This window comes from Orycteropus afer, unplaced genomic scaffold (assembly GCF_000298275.1).
Source record: "Orycteropus afer afer isolate SDZICR_OR568_19922 unplaced genomic scaffold, OryAfe1.0 scaffold00298, whole genome shotgun sequence".
NCBI classification, from domain to species: Eukaryota; Metazoa; Chordata; class Mammalia; order Tubulidentata; family Orycteropodidae; genus Orycteropus; species Orycteropus afer.
This window is the reverse complement of record NW_006921885.1, coordinates 2096400-2116023: the sequence shown is the minus strand read 5'-3', so window position 1 is coordinate 2116023 and position 19624 is coordinate 2096400. Positions and strand designations below refer to the sequence as shown.

General features: G+C 34.9%; 1 protein-coding gene across 1 annotated transcript in view; it reads left to right on the top strand.

The window, feature by feature from the left end:
- Positions 1-19624, top strand: part of KIF2A (kinesin family member 2A) — a 120166-nt gene that overhangs the window by 74246 nt on the left and 26296 nt on the right. Inside the window, exons 7-16 of the mRNA XM_007951557.2 lie at positions 6175-6270; positions 8454-8508; positions 8921-9083; positions 11678-11768; positions 11907-11970; positions 12550-12641; positions 15528-15670; positions 16296-16500; positions 17398-17508; positions 18508-18575. Coding sequence (XP_007949748.1) covers positions 6175-6270; positions 8454-8508; positions 8921-9083; positions 11678-11768; positions 11907-11970; positions 12550-12641; positions 15528-15670; positions 16296-16500; positions 17398-17508; positions 18508-18575 — 1088 coding nt within the window. The remainder of the gene's footprint in view (positions 1-6174; positions 6271-8453; positions 8509-8920; positions 9084-11677; positions 11769-11906; positions 11971-12549; positions 12642-15527; positions 15671-16295; positions 16501-17397; positions 17509-18507; positions 18576-19624) is intronic.

Sequence of the window (19624 nt, the reverse complement as noted above, 5' to 3'; positions counted from 1 at the left end):
GCATATGAGTTGAACATTTACCTGAGGTAGATACACTCCTTGGAGAGAACAAGCATGGGAGGAAGAAGGGCTGCTTATGCACAGGGAGACAGCTTGGGGCAGGAATGCATGGAGGGATGGACACTGGCAAGAGATAACTATGGGAAGGAAGTGGGAGGGGAGCTGTTGCATTGTGGTAAACTGTGGTCAATGTCATGATACCAGTGTATGTGAACTGCTGTATGGAAAGTAAATTTGCTCTGTAAATCTTCACCCAAATCACAATCAATCAGTACTATGTTGGTGAAAGTAACTTGTGAAGAAAATGTTGAGGCAGTCTTTTAAAATCTTTAATAATAGTTCCTTAAATAGGTATTGAAAAATACTATAAACTTTTCTGAAAAATAATTTAACCACAGCAGATTTTTTTGTATGTACTTTTCACATTTTAGTAGTTATGTGTTAGCCCAAAAATTTTACTGGATTTTGTATAGCAGAATTGCATATATTGTCGCATTTATGAATAATGAGCATTTGATTAGTTCTTTCATTGTTAATAAGTTCAACATATCACAATGAAGGGAGGAAATTCTAGTGTCTCAGTTTGTAGTAGATATTGATCGTTTGTGTACTTGTGAGGATGTTCATTATACTATCAATTACCTTGTTGTTGTTGTTGTTGTTATGTGCCGTCGAGTCGGCCCCGACTCATAGCGACCCCTCCTTGGGTTTCCGAGGCAGTATCACTACGGAAGTAGGATTGCCCAACCTTCCTTCCGAGGAGTGGCTGGTGGGTTTGAACCGCCAGCCGTCTGGTTAGCAGGCAAGTGTCTTAGCCACTATGCTACCAGAGCTCCTATTAATTACCTTAGTGATGATTATTTCATTATTATGTAGAAAAGCCATATATAACTATTGTCTATAAAATAAGAAAGCTTTTTATGTACAATTTTGTTCAATTCATTTTAATAGTTTTTCAAAAACAGCTTTTTATGAAGGGAAAATTATGTTTTAAGCATAACGTAGTGCCTAAGGCGCTTGACTGGTAACCAGAAGGCTGGTGATTCAAATCACCAGCCACTCCTTGGAAGGAAGGTGGGCAGTCTACTTCCATAGTGATACTGCCTCAGCAACCCAAGGAGGGGTCACTGTGAGTCGGGTCCAACTCGACGGCACGTAACAAGAACAACAACAAGTGTTTTCTGTAAACTAACCTGTCTCTAGTTCCTGAGAAACTTGCTTTTTAGTATAGTGATCATTCTTAAAAATGATACTAAAATAATTCAAGAAAAAGCTCCTTAAATTTTAATTATTGTGGATTTTTTATTTTAATCACCACCTATGTTTTAGTCTCATCTCTTTTCAAGTGGATAAAATCCTTATCATCATAAAATATAATTGTGTAGTATAAACATGAAGGAGCTCTGATGGTGTAGTGGTTAAGACATTTGGCTGCTAGTGGTTCCAACCTACCTGCTACTTCATAGAGGCAGTCTGCTTCTGTAAAGCTTTACAGCCTTGGAAACCCAACGGGGGATGCTATGAGTCAGAATCATTTCAATAGCAGTGCGTTTGATTTGTTTGTTTGTGTGTGAGTATAAGCTTACAAGTATAAATAACACATTTCGAAATATTCATTGTTCCTAATTTCCTCACATTTGTATCTTCCTTTTCCCAGGGAAACTGATAGCCAGTTTTTTTTTCCCCTCTTTGGAAATAACTAAAGAGAACCAAGGAAGAGATGAATATATAATATATGGTTAGAATAAGCCATAAACTGTATGAAGGCATGTAGTATGGTCTGTGGCACAGAAGGCACTCCATAAAGGTAGAGGTTTTACTTATATCCCAAATGAAAATTATATATAAAATTCTTTTGGTTAGTTAATTGCTGATTAGTATATCAGTAGTCTGTCAGATAGTCAAATTGATCAGATGTATTACTTCAGGCTTGGAGATTCTGATGCAATATTTTTAAGATATTTTTAAAAATATCTTTCTGGTTTTCATTTAAGTACCTTTTCAAAGCACAGAACCAGTGTTAAAATGTGAGATGTTAGAAAGATTCTAGTTTTGAACATGAAACCCTGTTTAACAACGCATAGCCCAACTATAGCATAATGAAAGTCACATTTTACAGTAAAATACATACTATATAATACTGTTACTATAAGATAGTCTACCATGAAGTTTTCATCCATGCTTCTTAATAAAACCAAAACCAAACTCACTGCCATTGAGTTGATTCTGACTCATAGCAACCCCCATTTGGTTTGCAAGGCTGTAAATTATTACAGAAGCAGACCACCCCATCTTTCTTCCGTAAAGTGGCTTGTGGATTCAAACCACCAGCCTTTTGGTTAGCCAAATGCCTTAACCTCTGTACCACCAGAGCTCCTTAGGCTCCTTAATAGGAGTATTTTATGGTTAGATTTCATTTAATTCCTTAAAAAATACTTTTTTTTGACTGGAGTTAGCAGTGCTAATGTAGAACTTTGAATAGGACTGTAAGTTTCCTTTTTTGTGTGTGTTCTGATCAGAGTTAATTTCACAAAGATTATTCAGTTATAGCTATATAGTTGAATTAATATGAGCATTCATACACTTGTAGTTTCTTTTAAAAGGAGCTGCGTTCTAGTGAAGGCACTCTAGTGGCATAGTGGTTAAAGCATTTGGCTGCTAACCAAAAGGTCGGCTATTTGAATATACCAGCTGCTCCACAGGAGCAAGTTGTGGTAGTCTGCTTCCGTAAAGATTTACAGCCTTAGAAACCCTATGAGGCAGTCTGCTCTGTCCAATAGCATCACTGTGGGTTAGAATTGACTCGATAGCAGTGGGTTTGGTTTGGACAACTTGTTCTCAGAAACTTTATTATAAGGGGATACTATCATATAACATAGGCCAGCTATTACTGTGGAGTCTGTATATCCTCTAACATTTTATGTAAGTTTTTGTGTTTGTACATTCACATTCTTCTCTGGAAAGATTTTTGTTTTCGACTGTTTCTCACAACAGTTACACACTCAAGTTAAAGAAACACTGAATTGGGGCTATAGGGGCCCTGATTGGATTACTGTATCTTTTTCCTGAGCCAGACCACCTTCCTCAACCCATTAAGCATGAAGGAGACTTCAGCAAACATTTGTTGAGCACTAGCCCTGTGGTAAAAGCAAGTTAGGCAAAGCCCCTGTCCTCAGAAAACTTAATCAGTCACAGTATCTCTTGCTCAGACTAACAGTTTAAATAACACCTTATTCCTGGATGTTTTTTTCTTCCCCCAGGCTGTTTATTAACCACGTTTTGTGTATTCTTCATTTTTACTGAGATTTTTAAAAATAACTCATGAGGCACAGTGTAATGAAGATAATTTGTTTAATTTCATGATATCGTTTATCAGTTACATTTTATGTAATGATAAAAATACTCCTCTGTGTTAATCTTACATTCTAAATCGGTAATTAGATGAGTATCTTTCTGAGTTCCTTGGCTGTAGTTAAAAATAGTTGTAGAGTCAGGACTGTCCTTTTCCTTTGCATCCCTAGTGTCTTAGCCCTATATATGAGACTTTTTGATGCTGAATAAATATTGAAAGGTAAATATTGTTTTGTTTTCCAAAACTAGAAATGACATCTGACCAGATTGCTCATCTGCTTAAAAATATTGAATGGTTCTATATCAACTTCAGGATTTGTTTCTAAGTCCTGAGACTGATCCAGAACCATTCAATATCTTTTAGCAAATGTGTCATACAACACCTTCTGTGATCTAGGTGGTACTGCTCTGCTTCCCGTTTTATTTTATGCTTCAGCCATGCCTCCAAGCTCCTGCCTACAATTGTAACCTCTCCCTTACCACCCTGTCCTATTGCTCCTGTTTAGCTGAGACATCTCCTTCCCTGGCTCTCTTGGCTTGGACTAGATAGTGTTACAACATAATGTGTTTTTTGAGTGTGTACTTTTCTTCTGCTCTTTACTAGTCTATAGGAGTTGTTGTTATGTGCCATCGAGTCAGTCCCGACTCATAGCGACCCCTCCTTGGGTTTCCGAGGCAGTATCACTACGGAAGTAGATTGCCCCATCTTCCTTCCGAGGAGTGGCTGGTGGGTTTGAACCGCCAGCCTTCTGGTTAGCAGTCAAGTGCCTTAGCCACTATGCTACCAGAGCTCCCAGCTATAGGAAAGTACATGCTAATCTCATTTTCTGTAGTATCTGTGGTGCCTGTCCAGTGATTCATAGTAGATGCTCAATGAAAACTTAGCAAAACATAATATAGCTCAGTAATCATCTCTGTTTTTATGATTGAGATACAGTTTCCTTTTTCTCTCTAAGGTTTTTCAGTTTAGTTAAAGGCAATAGTAGGAATGTTTATTTGTGAAAAATGGATCTCTCTTGTGCCTCTCCAATGTTCTCTTCAGGTAATAGCAAAACCATTTAACAGGATTGGTAAAATTACATTGAGGACTGGTTATTTATCCCTCTACAGATTTTCACATATTAGAAATTTTGTTATTGTACATATACTTTCTCCATTGTAGTTGGATTGTACCTCTTCTCAGAACTTGTTTCCCCTAATAAAACATGAGGGTTGATTTTTTTTTTAATATGTTAAAATGCCTTTTATCTTGTTAAATTACCAGTTGAGATGTTATGCTGTGGACTTGTGGAACCAGTATAATATTCCACCTAAATAATCAGCTTGTATCTGAAAATGACCTGAGAATGACCATTTAGGTTTTGAAATAAAAAGTGCACAGAACTGATACTTAGCACAGATGCCACCTGGTGTTTCCTGTGGGTACTTCATGCATTCTTTTTTTTTTTTTTTTAAATTATGATTAGGGTAAAAGTTTACAGAGCAAATTAATTTTCATTTCAACAGTTTATATACATTTACTTCATACATTCTTAAATATTTGTCATCTATTAATTCTAACTTCACATTAGTTGGTACAGTTGGTTAATGAAAGAAGGTTAATTGAAAATAAGCGTCAACAGTTTCAAAATTAGTTACACTTAAAGCAAATATCAGTATGCTGTATGAGAAAAATCTGACTTACATCATTTATTTCTCATGACTAGGAGAGGCTGTTTTCTATTGGTATTTGTATATTAAGCTGAATTTTCTTAGTTTTCAAGCAAAATTGTAAATTACAGTCAGCATTTAATAATTCAGAGTCTTAAAGATTACCTTGGCTTTTGATTCTTTTAAGTTCTATGTCCTGTCAATTGGGGCTTGTTTTATCATGTATTAGTTCTTTTTAGGGTGTCGGCAAGAATAGGAAAGGAACACAAATGAATCCATTTTTCTGCTTTGTTGAAACACTGGATCAGGTTTCAGGATTAAGAAAATTTTAATTTAAGAACAAAAGATTAAGAAATTGAAAGATTAATATGATTAAGTTTTTCTAAAATTCATGTTTTTGTAGAGTTCTTTGTTGGTGGTTAAGATGAATGCTATTTCTCTTGCTCTATTTTCTAGAATAATTAAGGTTTATATATAACTGATGAATTTTTAACACAGGTCAAGTGTGGTTTCAGTGAGTCTTTGGTTTGCAGTTAAAAAATGTGTTTAGATAAAAAGAATTGTGTTTTCAGTATGACAGTGACTCCTTAAATATGAACCCTGAGACTAAATTATAGTTAATACATCTTCAAATTGAATTTCAACATGGCTATGACAAATGACATACCTATTTTTTTTAATTAAGGAGCCCTGGTAGTGCAAACAGTTAAGTGCTCAGCAGCTAACCCAGAGGTTGGCAATTCAGACTCACCCAGTGGCTCTGAGGGAGAGAGACTGGCAGTCTGCATTCATGAAGATTCAAAACCAAAACCAAACCCATTGCCATTGAATTGATTCCAACTCATAGCAACCCTCTGTAGAACTGCCCCATAGGGTTTCCAAGGCAATAATGTTTATGGAAGCAGATTGCCATGTCTTTCTCCAGTAGAGTAGCTGGTGGGTTCAGTTAGCAGCCAACCACTTAACCATTGCCTAAAGATTTGTAAGGCTCCTTTTTCATAAAGATTACAGCCTAGAAAACCCTGTGGGAAGTTCTGCCCTGTTACATGGGGTCCCAGTGAGTCAGAATCAACTTGATGACACCTAACATTTTAATTTTAAAACTATGTAACATAAATACAACATACAGCATTATTATACTTATCATAAATGATAAACTCTCTCTTTTTATAGGATGTTGATGCTACAAACCCAAATTATGAAATTATGTGTATGATCAGAGACTTCAGAGGAAGTTTGGATTATCGACCATTAACAACAGCAGATCCTGTAAGGTTCTTTGTAAACCATTACTCTGGAATTTTTTATATTGCAAATAAAATCATTTATTCTAGGTATATATATATAAAAGTCTGATGCATTAAAGTCATACTGTGTTTACTTGTGTATATTTTTCCTCTTCTTATGGATGCTCATTCCCTACATTTTGAGAAGGAAATCAAGAAATTATCTACATTTATGCTTATCTCCTATCAGTTGATATGTTAGACATGTTGTGCACAGAATGTCCTTTTCAAAGCAAAGCTTCCCTGTCTTTGGAAGGATAGAGGTTTTGTTTAAGAGTGGTTGATTTTCAGAAGACCCATTTTCCTTTCTGACCCTCACTTTTACCTTGATCTCAGTTCCAAGCTTATTTTCTCTTTGGTTTGAGCTATAGAGTCCCATCATTCCAGAGAACTTTACTATTAATTGATTCGTTATTTTAAAATAAATGTTATTCTGGCTTTGAAAATGATAATTGTTGAGGGCTGCTATAGACTAGAAGTCTAGTGCTTGTTAGGTGTTCTGCTATCTTATTTCTTAACTCCTTGGAGAATGAGCATTTATTGGACAGGCAATCCTTTCGTGAGTAATTGGTACTTAGGAAAACTATAACCTGTATAACCTGTCAGACCTAGCATATACACAATGTATTGGTTAAACCAGGAGCTCTGGTGGCACAGATGGTGAAGTACTTGGTTGCTGACAGGTTGGCAGTTGGAATCTACCTACTGGCTCCACAAGAAGAAGACCTGGCAATCTGCCGTGGTAAAGATTAGAACCAAGAACCCTAGTGTTTTGTCACATGAAGTCTCTAGGAGTCGAAGTCAACTTGATGGTACCTAACAACAGTAATACTGGTTACACAAAATACATTTGTGTTAGGCAGATGTATTATATAGAATTGAAAAAAGAATTAACGGTTGTGTGCCATATATTCTATGCATCTCTATGTTTACCCTGTTACATCTGAGTGTATGGTTTAGGACCAACACTGTAAAGAACCTGATAGTAAATATTGGCTTTGTGAGTTATATGAACTCTGCCCAAATATTCAGCTTTGCCATTATAGTGCAAAAGTAGCCATATACAATATATGAGTGAAAGGATATGGCTGTGTTCCACTAAGACTTAGAAAAGCCAGGTAGTAGACTCGATTTTGCCTGTAGTCTGTAGGTTTCCCATCACTGCTTTATGATATTTAAAAAAAAAAAAAACTCACTGTCGTCGAGCAGGATCTGACTCATAGTGACCCCTCCTTGGGTTTTCAAGGCAGTATCACTACAGAAGTAGATTGCTTGCCCAACCTTCCTTCCAAGGAGTGGGTGGTGGGTTTGAACAGCTAGCTTTCTGATTAGCAGTCACATGCCTTAGGCACTACACCACCAGAGCTCCTTTGCTTTATGATAATTCTTATTAAAAGGCAGATATTGAGAAAACATATATCTTAAGAGATTTATGTATAGGAATTGGCATATTTATAAAAATGGTACAAATTATTTTGCTTAGTAATCTTTTGGGAATTATGTTGCTGTGCCTATAGTTATCTTTGCTAGTAACTTTTCCCTATACTCAACCTGAAAATATATCAGTTGGTATAAATTTTTACTTTTGTTGTATACTGGACAATCAGGTTGCATATACTTCTTGCTTATTAATTGAGATGAATAAGACAGCATCTTAAATGAAAACCTAATGCTACTAAGAATAGTAGTAATATGTCCTCTGTAAAGTTGTTTCCTAAGGTGATGACTTACCAAATAACAAAATAAACATGTCTACTTATACTCAGATTTTTTTTTAAAAAGCAGTTATGTGTGATAATTATTAAAGTTGTATGAGCTACTTTGTTTTTTAAGTTTGCTTACCATATTTGGCCCAGTGCTTAAAGCATTGGCCTACTAACCAAAAGGTCAGTGGTTTAAACCCACTAGCCACTCCATGGAAGAAAGATGTATCAGTCTCTGTAAAGATTTGCAGCCTTGGAAACTCTATGTGACAGTTCTACTCTGTCCTGTAGGGTTGTTAGGAGTCAGAATCAACTTAATGGCAGTGAATTTGGGTTTGTTTTAGTTTTATCATATTCATGTTATGTATAAATATTTAAAACCTCTGGAAAATATACTACATAATTGACTTTTCAGTGTTTTCACACTGATTGATACTCACTGAAATAAAATATTTTTTCATAGATTGATGAACATAGAATATGCGTTTGTGTAAGGAAACGACCACTCAATAAAAAAGGTATGATACATAATGAGGTCTAATAAAAGGAAAACTTTTGTCTTATTTGCAGTGTATTTTGATAATCATATAAATCACATTGGTTTGAAAGAGTTAAATACAAGTCTTTTATTTTCATTTGTACATAACCATTAAGTACTTTTCTATGGCTAGATCTATTGATTTGTTACTAGCACTGTGTGTCATTGCCATTCCTGGTTCTAGCTTCACAGAAGTCTTGATTTTTTTTTGTTGTTGTTTTTAACTTTGTTGTTGAGGTAGTTCATCTTATTGAACAGCATATCTATGAGATACTATCATTGTGTTTAAAAACAATACTTTGATCTGAATTCGTACTACTTAAAATAACTTTTGTACATTAATTCAAATGCTATAAAAATTACTGGACATTGATTTTCATTTATTCTTTTAGAAACGCAAATGAAAGATCTTGATGTAATCACAATTCCTAGTAAAGATGTTGTGATGGTACACGAACCAAAACAAAAAGTAGACTTAACAAGGTACCTAGAAAACCAAACATTTCGTTTTGATTATGCCTTTGATGACTCAGCTCCTAATGAAATGGTTTATAGGTAGGTAAATTCCTTTTGAATCAGAACTTGTTTTTATACCTTGTATTCATCACCACCATAAAATTTACATTGACCTTGGATCTCTCTCCAGAGGTATAATATTTTATTCTGAGTTAAACAAAGAAAAAAGTGTAATAAACACTGTAATGATGTTAAGATTTGTTCTCCTTAGTGCTCTAAAAACTCAGTTTTCATTAGTAATTAATTATACATATTATACACACATACACACACCATATATGTGGATAAGAAATTTCCATGTCTAGAAAATGATAGCATTTCTGTTACCTCAGAGAAGAGAGTATAGTGAGAAGAGGACTTTTATTTTTCACTTTTTATTCTTTGTACTATTAAAGAAATTTGAAATACTTGATAAAATATACCACCACATCAAGTAAAACATTCTGTAAATCTATTTGTTACTCCCTAATTTTTATCTTCTTCTAACTTTGGAATAGTTTTAGTTCATGAAATTCTTGCATGTTCATATTTGATATCCCAAATTTTTATGCCAAATTTAGATGTTGATACTTTAGTTAGCAATTGTAATTATTATAACAGTTCAGTTAAGCATCATTGTTATCTTAGAACTGTCTTTGCAGTTACTTGAATGGTCTGTTTTGTTGTCCTTCTATAACAATGACTAGAAATGATAAAATTAAAGAATTATTAAAATGCAGGCAGTCCCCAGGTTATGAATGTCCAACTTAAGGACAACTCCTGCTTGCCTTTTAATGTTATGTAAATTTACTCTCACTTTGAAACAATAGGCGCTCCAGTGGTTTAGTGGTTAAAGCATTTGGCTGTGAACTAATGATTGGTGGTTCATATTCACCAGCCACTCTGCAGGAGACAGATGAGGCAGTCTGCTTCTGTAAAAATTACATCCTAGGAAACCTTATGGGGCAATTCTCCTGTCTATAGGGAATTGATTGATGTAGTGGGGAGAGTTTGAAACTATGAAAGCAACCTCTACTCGCAATACATTCTTCATCACAATCACCTTCACTTGTTGCACATGGAGCTTTTAAATCACTGAAAAGATTTCAAGCCTTTTCTCCACTAAAGTCAGGCTAAACATGAACTGTATGCACCTGTTCTGATTAACCTATGCTGTAGGTCGTACTGGGGAGCTCTGGTGGCATAATGCCTAAGGCATTTGACAGCTAACCAGAAGGCTGGGAGTTCAAATCCACCAGCCACTCCTCAAAGGAAGGTTGGGCTATCTACTTATATAGTGGTACCACCTCGAAAACCCAAGGAGGGGCCATTATGAGTTGGAATCCACTTAATGGCAGTAAGGCATTTTCTATTTTGGGGTTTGTTGTTGTTGGTAGGTCATCCTTTCGTTTGTACTCTGGAGACTGGCTGTACTAAAAATTGAAAGTGTTAAAAACAAAATATTATGAAACCAACCTCGTAGGAGAGCTCAGTTGTAAGGAAAGAGAACAGAATTAAAGAACATGAAATGCTAGAGATATTGTGAAGAATAGGGTTTAAAAGAGAATTACAATTTTAATTGGGTGATATTTTTTACTTTCTGAGAACAGAATCCTCTCTTCTGCCTTACTATCTCTACTTCCATTCCTACATCATAAAATGTATTTGTTTGACTTCTATAAGCATTTTCAAGAAATCATTATAGAGGTGTTTTTCTGTCTACTTGCTAGTTTAGTACACATTCTATTTCACTGTGTATGTATGCTTAACTTTACCAATATTGCTTTTATCCTTTATCTCTTATCCTTAATTTTTTTGGATTGAGGACTCCATTTCTAATTCTATTTTATCAGCACTTTTCTTCTCATTTTTTTTTCTGTATTCTTTAGTTTTGCCTTATTATTTAAAAAATCAATGGCTACATAAAGTGTTCCCCTTACATTTTGTTAAAGCATGTATAAAACGTAGATTTGTTTTCTGTCATATTTTCTAGTGCTCTGTTCAATGAAGTATTTGTTGTTCCCCCTTTTTCTTTTAACTGAATCAGTGAATTACACCAATATAATTGAAAAATAATTCAAGCCATAGTATTTTTGTCATCCTTTCTCTGAATCAAAATTATCAACTCAGAACTAAGAGTCTTACAATTTATATTCTTATAAAAGTTACTGGTCCACATTAAAGCAAATCTTACTGGTTTTTCTGTTTACTTAAGTCTTACGATAATGTGTTTGTAGGTTTTTTACCCCTGTGCGTTTCTTTATTGAGATTATCACTCTGTCCTGTTTCTTATTGAAATTGTAATCCATTCTTTTTAAGAGTGAAGGGTATTGGTTTCATCATACATGTCTGTCTTATGTTGCTATAAAATTACTGTTGTTTATTAATCCTTTTTAAAATTTTTTCCTACTTCTGTGTAGGTTTCCTATTTCCTACTCAGTTAATACTAATTTTTATTTAGTTCATTACCATTGTTACCTTTGTTTATTTTAGAATTATTACTTGGAATTATGCTTTAAACATTGCTAGGATATGGTTATTAGGATCTTCCACTAACTATTGAATTAAGTTGTGTGTCACAAGACTTGGTATTAGTGTTGGTATTTGTTTAATTAAATACTGACAGCAAATTCTGACATGCGTTTAATTTTAAGGTTTACAGCCAGACCACTTGTGGAAACTATATTCGAAAGAGGAATGGCTACATGCTTTGCCTATGGGCAAACTGGAAGTGGAAAAACGCACGTAAGTGATTCATTAAAGTAACATCCTGGTATGAAGTTTTACAGTTAAGTTTTCTTCTGACTTAATTCTAAGACTTCAGTTCTTAAGACTTTTTCCTGAATAACAGCTGTTATTCTTTATTTTCTTTTTAACATACAGACTATGGGTGGTGACTTTTCAGGAAAGAACCAGGATTGTTCTAAAGGGATTTATGCATTAGCAGGTACCTGTTGCTTTTACATACACATGTTATATTTTGCAGTATGCTTACTGAATCTTACTCAGGTGGCTTTGAAATTAGACTTTTAGAAATATTGTCCAGGAATTTAAGGACAACTATAATACTATATTTACTGCACATCATATTAACTATAGGTTATCATGCTGCTTAAAATGAACCATGAGATTACACTTTTGGAGAGAAATCTTTATTATATTTGTGATAGTGTAATCTGGCACAATGTTGTAGTATTATTGTTGAACAATTGAATTGTAAAACTTTTGATTTAATATGGTTACAAAAGTAACCTTATTATGACCAGCTATAATTTTATGCTATTTAGAAGGATAAGTAGTGGCATCTTTTTTTTTTTTAATGTGAAAAAAAAAGCATCTGGACCTTACATGGAAACAACAACAAAATTACAGTGTTTTTTAGAATTAATGTTAACTTTAGTCTTTATTTTTATTATTAATATTTTCATTCTAGCCATAGATTAACTTATTCCTCTAAAAATTGAAAATTTGAATTGCTTTTTAAAAATATTCATTGTGTCTTAACTGTGTATAAAATTCTTGACAGCTCGAGATGTCTTTTTAATGCTAAAGAAGCCGAACTATAAGAAATTAGAACTTCAAGTATATGCAACCTTTTTTGAAATTTATAGTGGAAAGGTAAGTGTGAATTACTTATGTATACTGGAATATTATGTTAAAATTTATGTTAATGAGATTTTTTTTTAATGTCCTTTGAAACTTCACCTTTAATATTGAGCATTGCTACTCTAATAATTGGCATACTGTGCCAGGAATGGCAAACTGAAGAGGAATGGTTTGATGTTCATCATCACAAAGAATGTTTCAAGATCTATCCTGAAGTACAATGCTGTCAGTGATAGGATAATATCCATACTCCTATAAGGAAGGCCAGTTAATATTAACTACTACTCAAATTTACTACCAACCACCAAAACCAAAGATTAGGAAATTGAAGATTTTTTACCAACTTCTTGCAGTCTGAAGTTGACTTAACATGCAGTCAAGATGTGCTGATTATCACTGATGATTGGAATGCAAAAGTTGGAAAGAAAGAAGAATTACCAGTAGTTGGAAAATTTGGCCTTGGTGATAGAAATGACGCTGGAGAGCGCATGATAGAATTTTGCAAGACCAATGACTTATCCATTGGAAATAATCTTTTTTCAACAACAAAAATGGCAGCTATACACGTGCACTTCACCAAATGGAGCACACAGGAATCAGATTGACTATATCTGTGGCAAGAGGTGATTGAAAAGCTCAATATCTTCAGCCAAAACATGGTCAGGAGCTGATAATGGAGTAGACCATCAACTGCTCATATGTAAGTTCAACTTGACATTCAAGACAATTAAAACAAGTCCCCAAGAGCCAAAATATGACTTTGAATACATCCCTCCTGAATTTAGAGACCATCTAAAGAATAGATTTGATGCATTGAACACCAATGACTGAAAACCAGAGGAATTGTTGCATGACATCAAGAACATCATCCATGAAGAAAGCAAAAGGTCATTAAAGAGACAGGAAAGGAAGAAAAAACCAAAATGGATGTCCGAAGAGACTCTGAAACTTGCCTTTGAATGAGGAGTGGCTAAAGCAAATGGGAAAAAAATGACAAAATAAAAGAGCTGAACAGAAGATTTCAACGACCAGCTTGAGAAGACAGTTATTATAATGAAATGTGCAAAGACCTGGAGTTAGAAAACCAAAGGGGAAGAACATGCTCAGCATTTATCAAGCTGAAAGAACTGAAGAAAAAATTCAAGCTTCGAGTTGGAATACTCAAAGAATCTGTGGGCAAAGTATTGAATGATGCAGGAAACATCAAAAGAAAATGGAAGAAATACACAGAAGCACTGTCCCAAAGAGAATTGGTTGATCTTCATCCATTTCAGGAGGTGGCATATGATCAAGAACCAATGGTATTAAAGGAAGAAGCTGAAGCTGCAGTGAAGGAAGTGGCAAAAAACAAGGTTCCAGTAATTGAGATGTTTCAACAAACAGATGCCGCGCTGAGACACTCACTCGGCTTTGTCAGGAGATTTGGAAGACAGCTACCTGGCCAACAGACTGGAGCAGATCCATATTTGTACCCATTCCAAAGAAAAGTGATCCCACAGAATGTGGAAATTATCAAATAATATCATTAATATAACAGCTAGTAAAATCTTGCTGAAGATAATTCAAAAATGGTTGCAGCAGTATATTGACAGGGAACTTCCAGAAATGCAAGCTGGATTCAGAAGAGGACGTGAAACAAGGGTTATCATTGCTGAGTCAGATGGATCTTGGCTCAGAGCAGAGAATACCAGAAAGATGTTTACTTGTGTTTTATTGACCATGCAAAACCATTCAATTGTGTAGATCATAACAAACTGTGGATAACATTGAGAAGAACGGGAATTCCAGAACACTTAATTGTGCTCATGAGGAACCTGTATATAGACCAGCAGGCTGTCCTTTGAACAGAACAAGGGGACACTGCATAGTTTAAAATCAAGAAGGGAGTGTGTCAGGGTTGTATCCTTTCACCGTACTTACTCAATCTGTATGCTGAGCAAATAATGCAAGAAGCTGGACTGTATGAAGAACCATGTGGCATCACGATTGGAGGAAGGCTCATTGACAGCCTGTGAAATGGTGACAGTGCAACTTTGCTTGCTGAGAGTGAGGATGACTTGAAACACTTACTGATGAAGGTTGAAGACTACAATCTGCAGTATGGATTACACCTCAATATAAAGAAAAGAAAAATCCTCACAACTGGACAAATAAACAGCATCACGGTAAATGAAGAAAAGATTGAAGTTGTCAAAGACTTCGTATTACTTGGTTCTACAGTCAGTGCTAGTGGAAGGAGCAGTCAGGATATAGGAATATATATATATATAGGACTTGGCAAATCTGCTGCAAAGAACCTCTTTCAAGTGCTAAAGAACAAAGATAACTCCTTGAGGACTAAGGTGCACCTGATACAAGCCATGATATTTTCAGTCGCCTCATATGCATGTGAGAGGTGGACAATGAATAAGGAAGACTGAAGAAGAGTCAATGCTTTTGAATTGTGCTGGTGAAGAATGCTGAAAATACCATGGACTGCTAAAAGAACTAAGAAATCTGTCCTGGAAGAAGTGAAGCGGGAGTGCTCCTTGAAATCGAGAATGGCCAGACCTTGTCTCCCCTACTTTGGTCATGTTGTATGAAGAGACCATTCCCTGGAGAAGGGTATTATGCTTGCTAAAGTGGAAGGTCAGTGAAAGAAGGGAAGGCCCTCAACAAATGGCTACAATGATGGGCTCAGGTACAGTAGGAATGTGGAGCTGGCACAGGACTGGACAGTGTTTCCCTTCTGCTGTACATAGGGTTGCTGAGTCGAAGATGACTCAACAGCACCTAACAGCAACAACAACTCTAATAGTGGTTTGAAATGTTCAGATTTTGACTCATTTTTATTGAACTGATTCTTACTTTCTTAAGAACTAATTTTTTAATAATTTTAATAATAATTGTTTCTTGTAGGTGTTTGACTTGCTAAATAGGAAAACAAAATTAAGAGTGCTAGAAGATGGAAAACAGCAGGTTCAAGTGGTGGGATTACAGGAACGCGAAGTTAAATGTGTTGAAGATGTACTTAAACTCATTGATATAGGCAACAGTTGCAGGTAAATTTTTCATTTTAATTAAGAAAGAGAAACTTAATTTCCTGATCACTTTTAGATACTTTGATAATTGTATAGCAACCAAGTAAATGTTAGTCAATGCATTTTGGAAGTAAAAATGTTTGTTCATAGAAACTTACATTGTTTCATGTAACTGTTGAGTGACATCTGTTAAATTGATACCATGCTACGAATTTAAAGTGGTGCTAACTCAAAATATTTTTTTGTATTTAAATAATGAAAAAATAATGTTTTTTTTAAATGAAAATACAGTCTTCCCTCGGTATCTGTAGAGAATTGCTTCCAGAACCCCTGTGGATACCAAAATCCACATATAAAATGAAATAATATCGCATATAATCTATGCACATATTTCCATATATGTTAAATCATCTCTAGACTACTTATAATGCCTAATAGAGTATAAGTGCTATGTAAATAGTGCTCTGTGCTCTCCCCTACTTTTTGAGGGATTACTTCAACTATTTAATTGCATTCCCCCTCCAAATATTTTTGAACCATGGTTGGTTGAATCCATGGATATGAAACCCACAGATAAAGAGGGCTGACAATGTGAATACATACATTGAAGTTATTAAACATCATAATTTCCTTAATCACATTATAGAACATCCGGTCAAACATCTGCAAATGCACATTCATCTCGGAGCCATGCAGTATTTCAAATTATTCTTAGAAGGAAAGGAAAACTCCATGGCAAATTTTCTCTCATTGATTTGGCTGGAAATGAAAGAGGAGCTGATACTTCGAGTGCAGACAGGCAAACTAGGCTTGAAGGTGCTGAAATTAATAAAAGCCTTTTAGCACTCAAGGTAAATAAAATATTTTACTGTGAAAAGTCATTGTCTTTTACTGTAATATTGTTTATTTAGCCACAAAATGAAAATACTTGTCTAATAAGTAAGAGAGGTTACCAAAATTTAGTTGTTTATATTTAGTGATAGATTTATTATATTGTACCCAATATTTTTCTTTGCATGCATTATTCATTTATTTTAGGGTAGGGTAGGTAAAGGGGTATGTGGGTTGAAGGGGTGCTGAGGAAGATTCCAAAGGTCCTTAGTTAGTCATATTTTCTCATAGAAATGTGGGATAGCTTAAAAAAAGTTAGGCCAGTCTATTATGTTTCTTTCTTAACTAGAAAACTAAAGGTTGGAAACCAAAAACCAAAACCAAACCCACTGCCATCAAGTCAGATCCAACTCATAGCGAGCCCTCCTTGAGTTTCCGAGGCAGTATCACTATGAAAGTAGATTGCCCAACCTTCCTTCCAAGGAGTGGCCGGTGGGTTTGAACCACCAGCCTTCTGGTGAGCAGTTAAGTGCATTAGGTGCTATGCCACCAGAGTTCCTAAAGGTTGGAAGCCCTACAATAAAGTATTTTGTGCTTTTTCTTTTGAATTGCCACTTTTAAAGCTTAACATTTTAGTTATCTTATTGACTGACCCCTCTAAATACTAGTCATAGTCTCCATAAGCAGCTTTTGGAGTGATGAACTAGATTTATTTTGTTTGTTTGTTTGGGTTTTAGTTTCATTTTCTTGAGTTAAGGCTTAGGGGAACATCTTTAATATGCTGTAAAACTTAAAATTTCAGAGATGATCAACTTTTAAATGTTAAGAGTTGTATAAGAAACCTTTAAAAATGTATTAGTTAAAATTGCTCTTCATAAAAAGCTTAATCTGTGAAACTTAACTTTCTTCATTTTCAGGAGTGCATCAGAGCCTTAGGTAGAAATAAACCTCACACTCCTTTCCGAGCAAGTAAACTCACTCAGGTGTTAAGAGATTCATTCATAGGTGAAAACTCTCGTACCTGCATGGTAAGTTAGTTTTTATTTTGTTTGTTTTGTTTTATCCCAAAGGAATAACTGTGTACAGTATTCATGGGGAAGTTATGACATATATTGACATCATTTTAATCTTCTATTTAAGAGATACATTGATGTTATATTACAGCTATAATGCATTTAGCTGATTACAATATCTGGGTCGTCTTGAGGATTAGTTTCCATTGATTGCCTTTTTTCTTGAGTATGAGGTACACTTTCTGTGTCCATATATATATAATCTAGTAATTTTGGATATTATGAATGAATACCTTCTAGAAACTCTGGATTCTGTAATGTTCTTGTGAAGATAATTGATTTTTTTTATTGTGTTTTCTTTTAGCAGGCTGCTAACTTAGCTAAACTTACTTCCCCTGCTGTAGGCTGCAATTGAAATCTCCGTTTAAATTCTTTTAGACTTAGCTATGTTGCTTGGAGTCTGTTACGTGCATGCCTAGTTCAGGGATCAGCCAGAGATTTGGGCAATTAATAGGTAATATGTGGAATTTGAGTTTCCCCTTTTGTGGTTCTCTCCTTCCTGGACTTTTCCCTTCACCTTCAGCTGCTGTAGTTGTCTCCTTTCCCCTTCCTTCACCACTCTGTTCTTTGGTTTCTTAACCTATATGACCTCAAGTTTCTAATCAAGTTTTTGTTGTTGATTTGCCCTCAGGCAAAATGCTGCAAAAAATTAATAAGGGGGGAATGGTCAGTCAATCAATCTATGCTCTTCCTTCTTCTAGGTGTTGACCTCCTCCATTTCTTGCCAGAATTTGATCATTTTCTGGTAGCTTCAGAGAGTTGTTTACATTTTAACTAGAGTTTATAATTATTATCTAATCATTACTATGGAATAGTGAATTATCTTGGAGTTCAGATATCATTAATCTTTACTTTTAGATATCAGTGTTAAGATTCAACATAAATGAACTATTTCAGTATTATTGTTTTGATTATTTATAACATTTTCTTTACCTTTGCATTTTTTTCTCATAGATTGCCACAATCTCTCCAGGGATGGCATCTTGTGAAAATACTCTTAATACATTAAGATACGCAAATAGGTATGAGAGATGGTTCTCCATTCTGAAATTTGAAGCTAATAGAGTCATGTAGAGAATAATTTAAATGTGATAAGCCAAATCTACATTGGTCTGTTAATTTTCAAATTTTTTTTTTTTTTCAAATTGTGATTTGGGTGAAAGTTTACAGAACAAATTCACTTTCTATACAGCAGCTCACATACACGTTGTCTCATGACATTGACTACAATTTAACACAATGCAGCAACTCCCCACCCACTTCCTCCCCATAGTCATCTCTTCCCTGTGCCCTTCCCTCCCATGTACTCCTGCCTCCTGAGCTGTCTCCCTGTGCATACACAGCTCTTCTATTCTCCCATGATTGTTCTCTCCAAGGAGTGTATCTACCTAGTGTAAATTTTCAACTTATATGCCTGTCTTTTGTTTGACTGGAAGCCACAGGAGTGGATTCAATTCCAGACCTGAACGGCAGCTAGGGGCCATGGTCTCAGGGCTTCCATCAGGCCCTATCAGACTAGCAAACCTGGTCCTCCAAAAAGTTTTTTGTGTTATTTGTTAAGATGATATTTGGAATCATTTTGTCAAGTTCTGAAAATGTTTGGCAGTGTATTATATAGCTTGGGAAGGGATTGATACATTTAGTAGAATAGGTCTTTCTGTCCTAGAAAATGAAATTTTTTTCTATTGCACAAAGCTATATTTCAAAATACTGTATTACATTTAAATCATGTAAATTCTATTAAGATTTTTATATAAGTGGATTCATTTGTGACTTGAACTTAGAGATAAAATTCTTCTTTGTAATCCATTTTTAGTGTGAACATTCTCTTAATTTTATTGAATACAAATATTCTTCCTATTTATTTTAATCATTATGGAATTTTTATCTTTAGCCTTTTTTCAAAATGTATACATACAAAAAAGTATCCAAGAATGTGTGAATAGTTTAATGAATACTTATAAAGTGAAAACTCGGGTTGACAGACAGTGGTCCTATAAGTTTATGTGAATGATCAGAATTCCCAGGTGTATAGTAGAGCTGACAAGGGGCAAGGTTGTGGTCACTGATT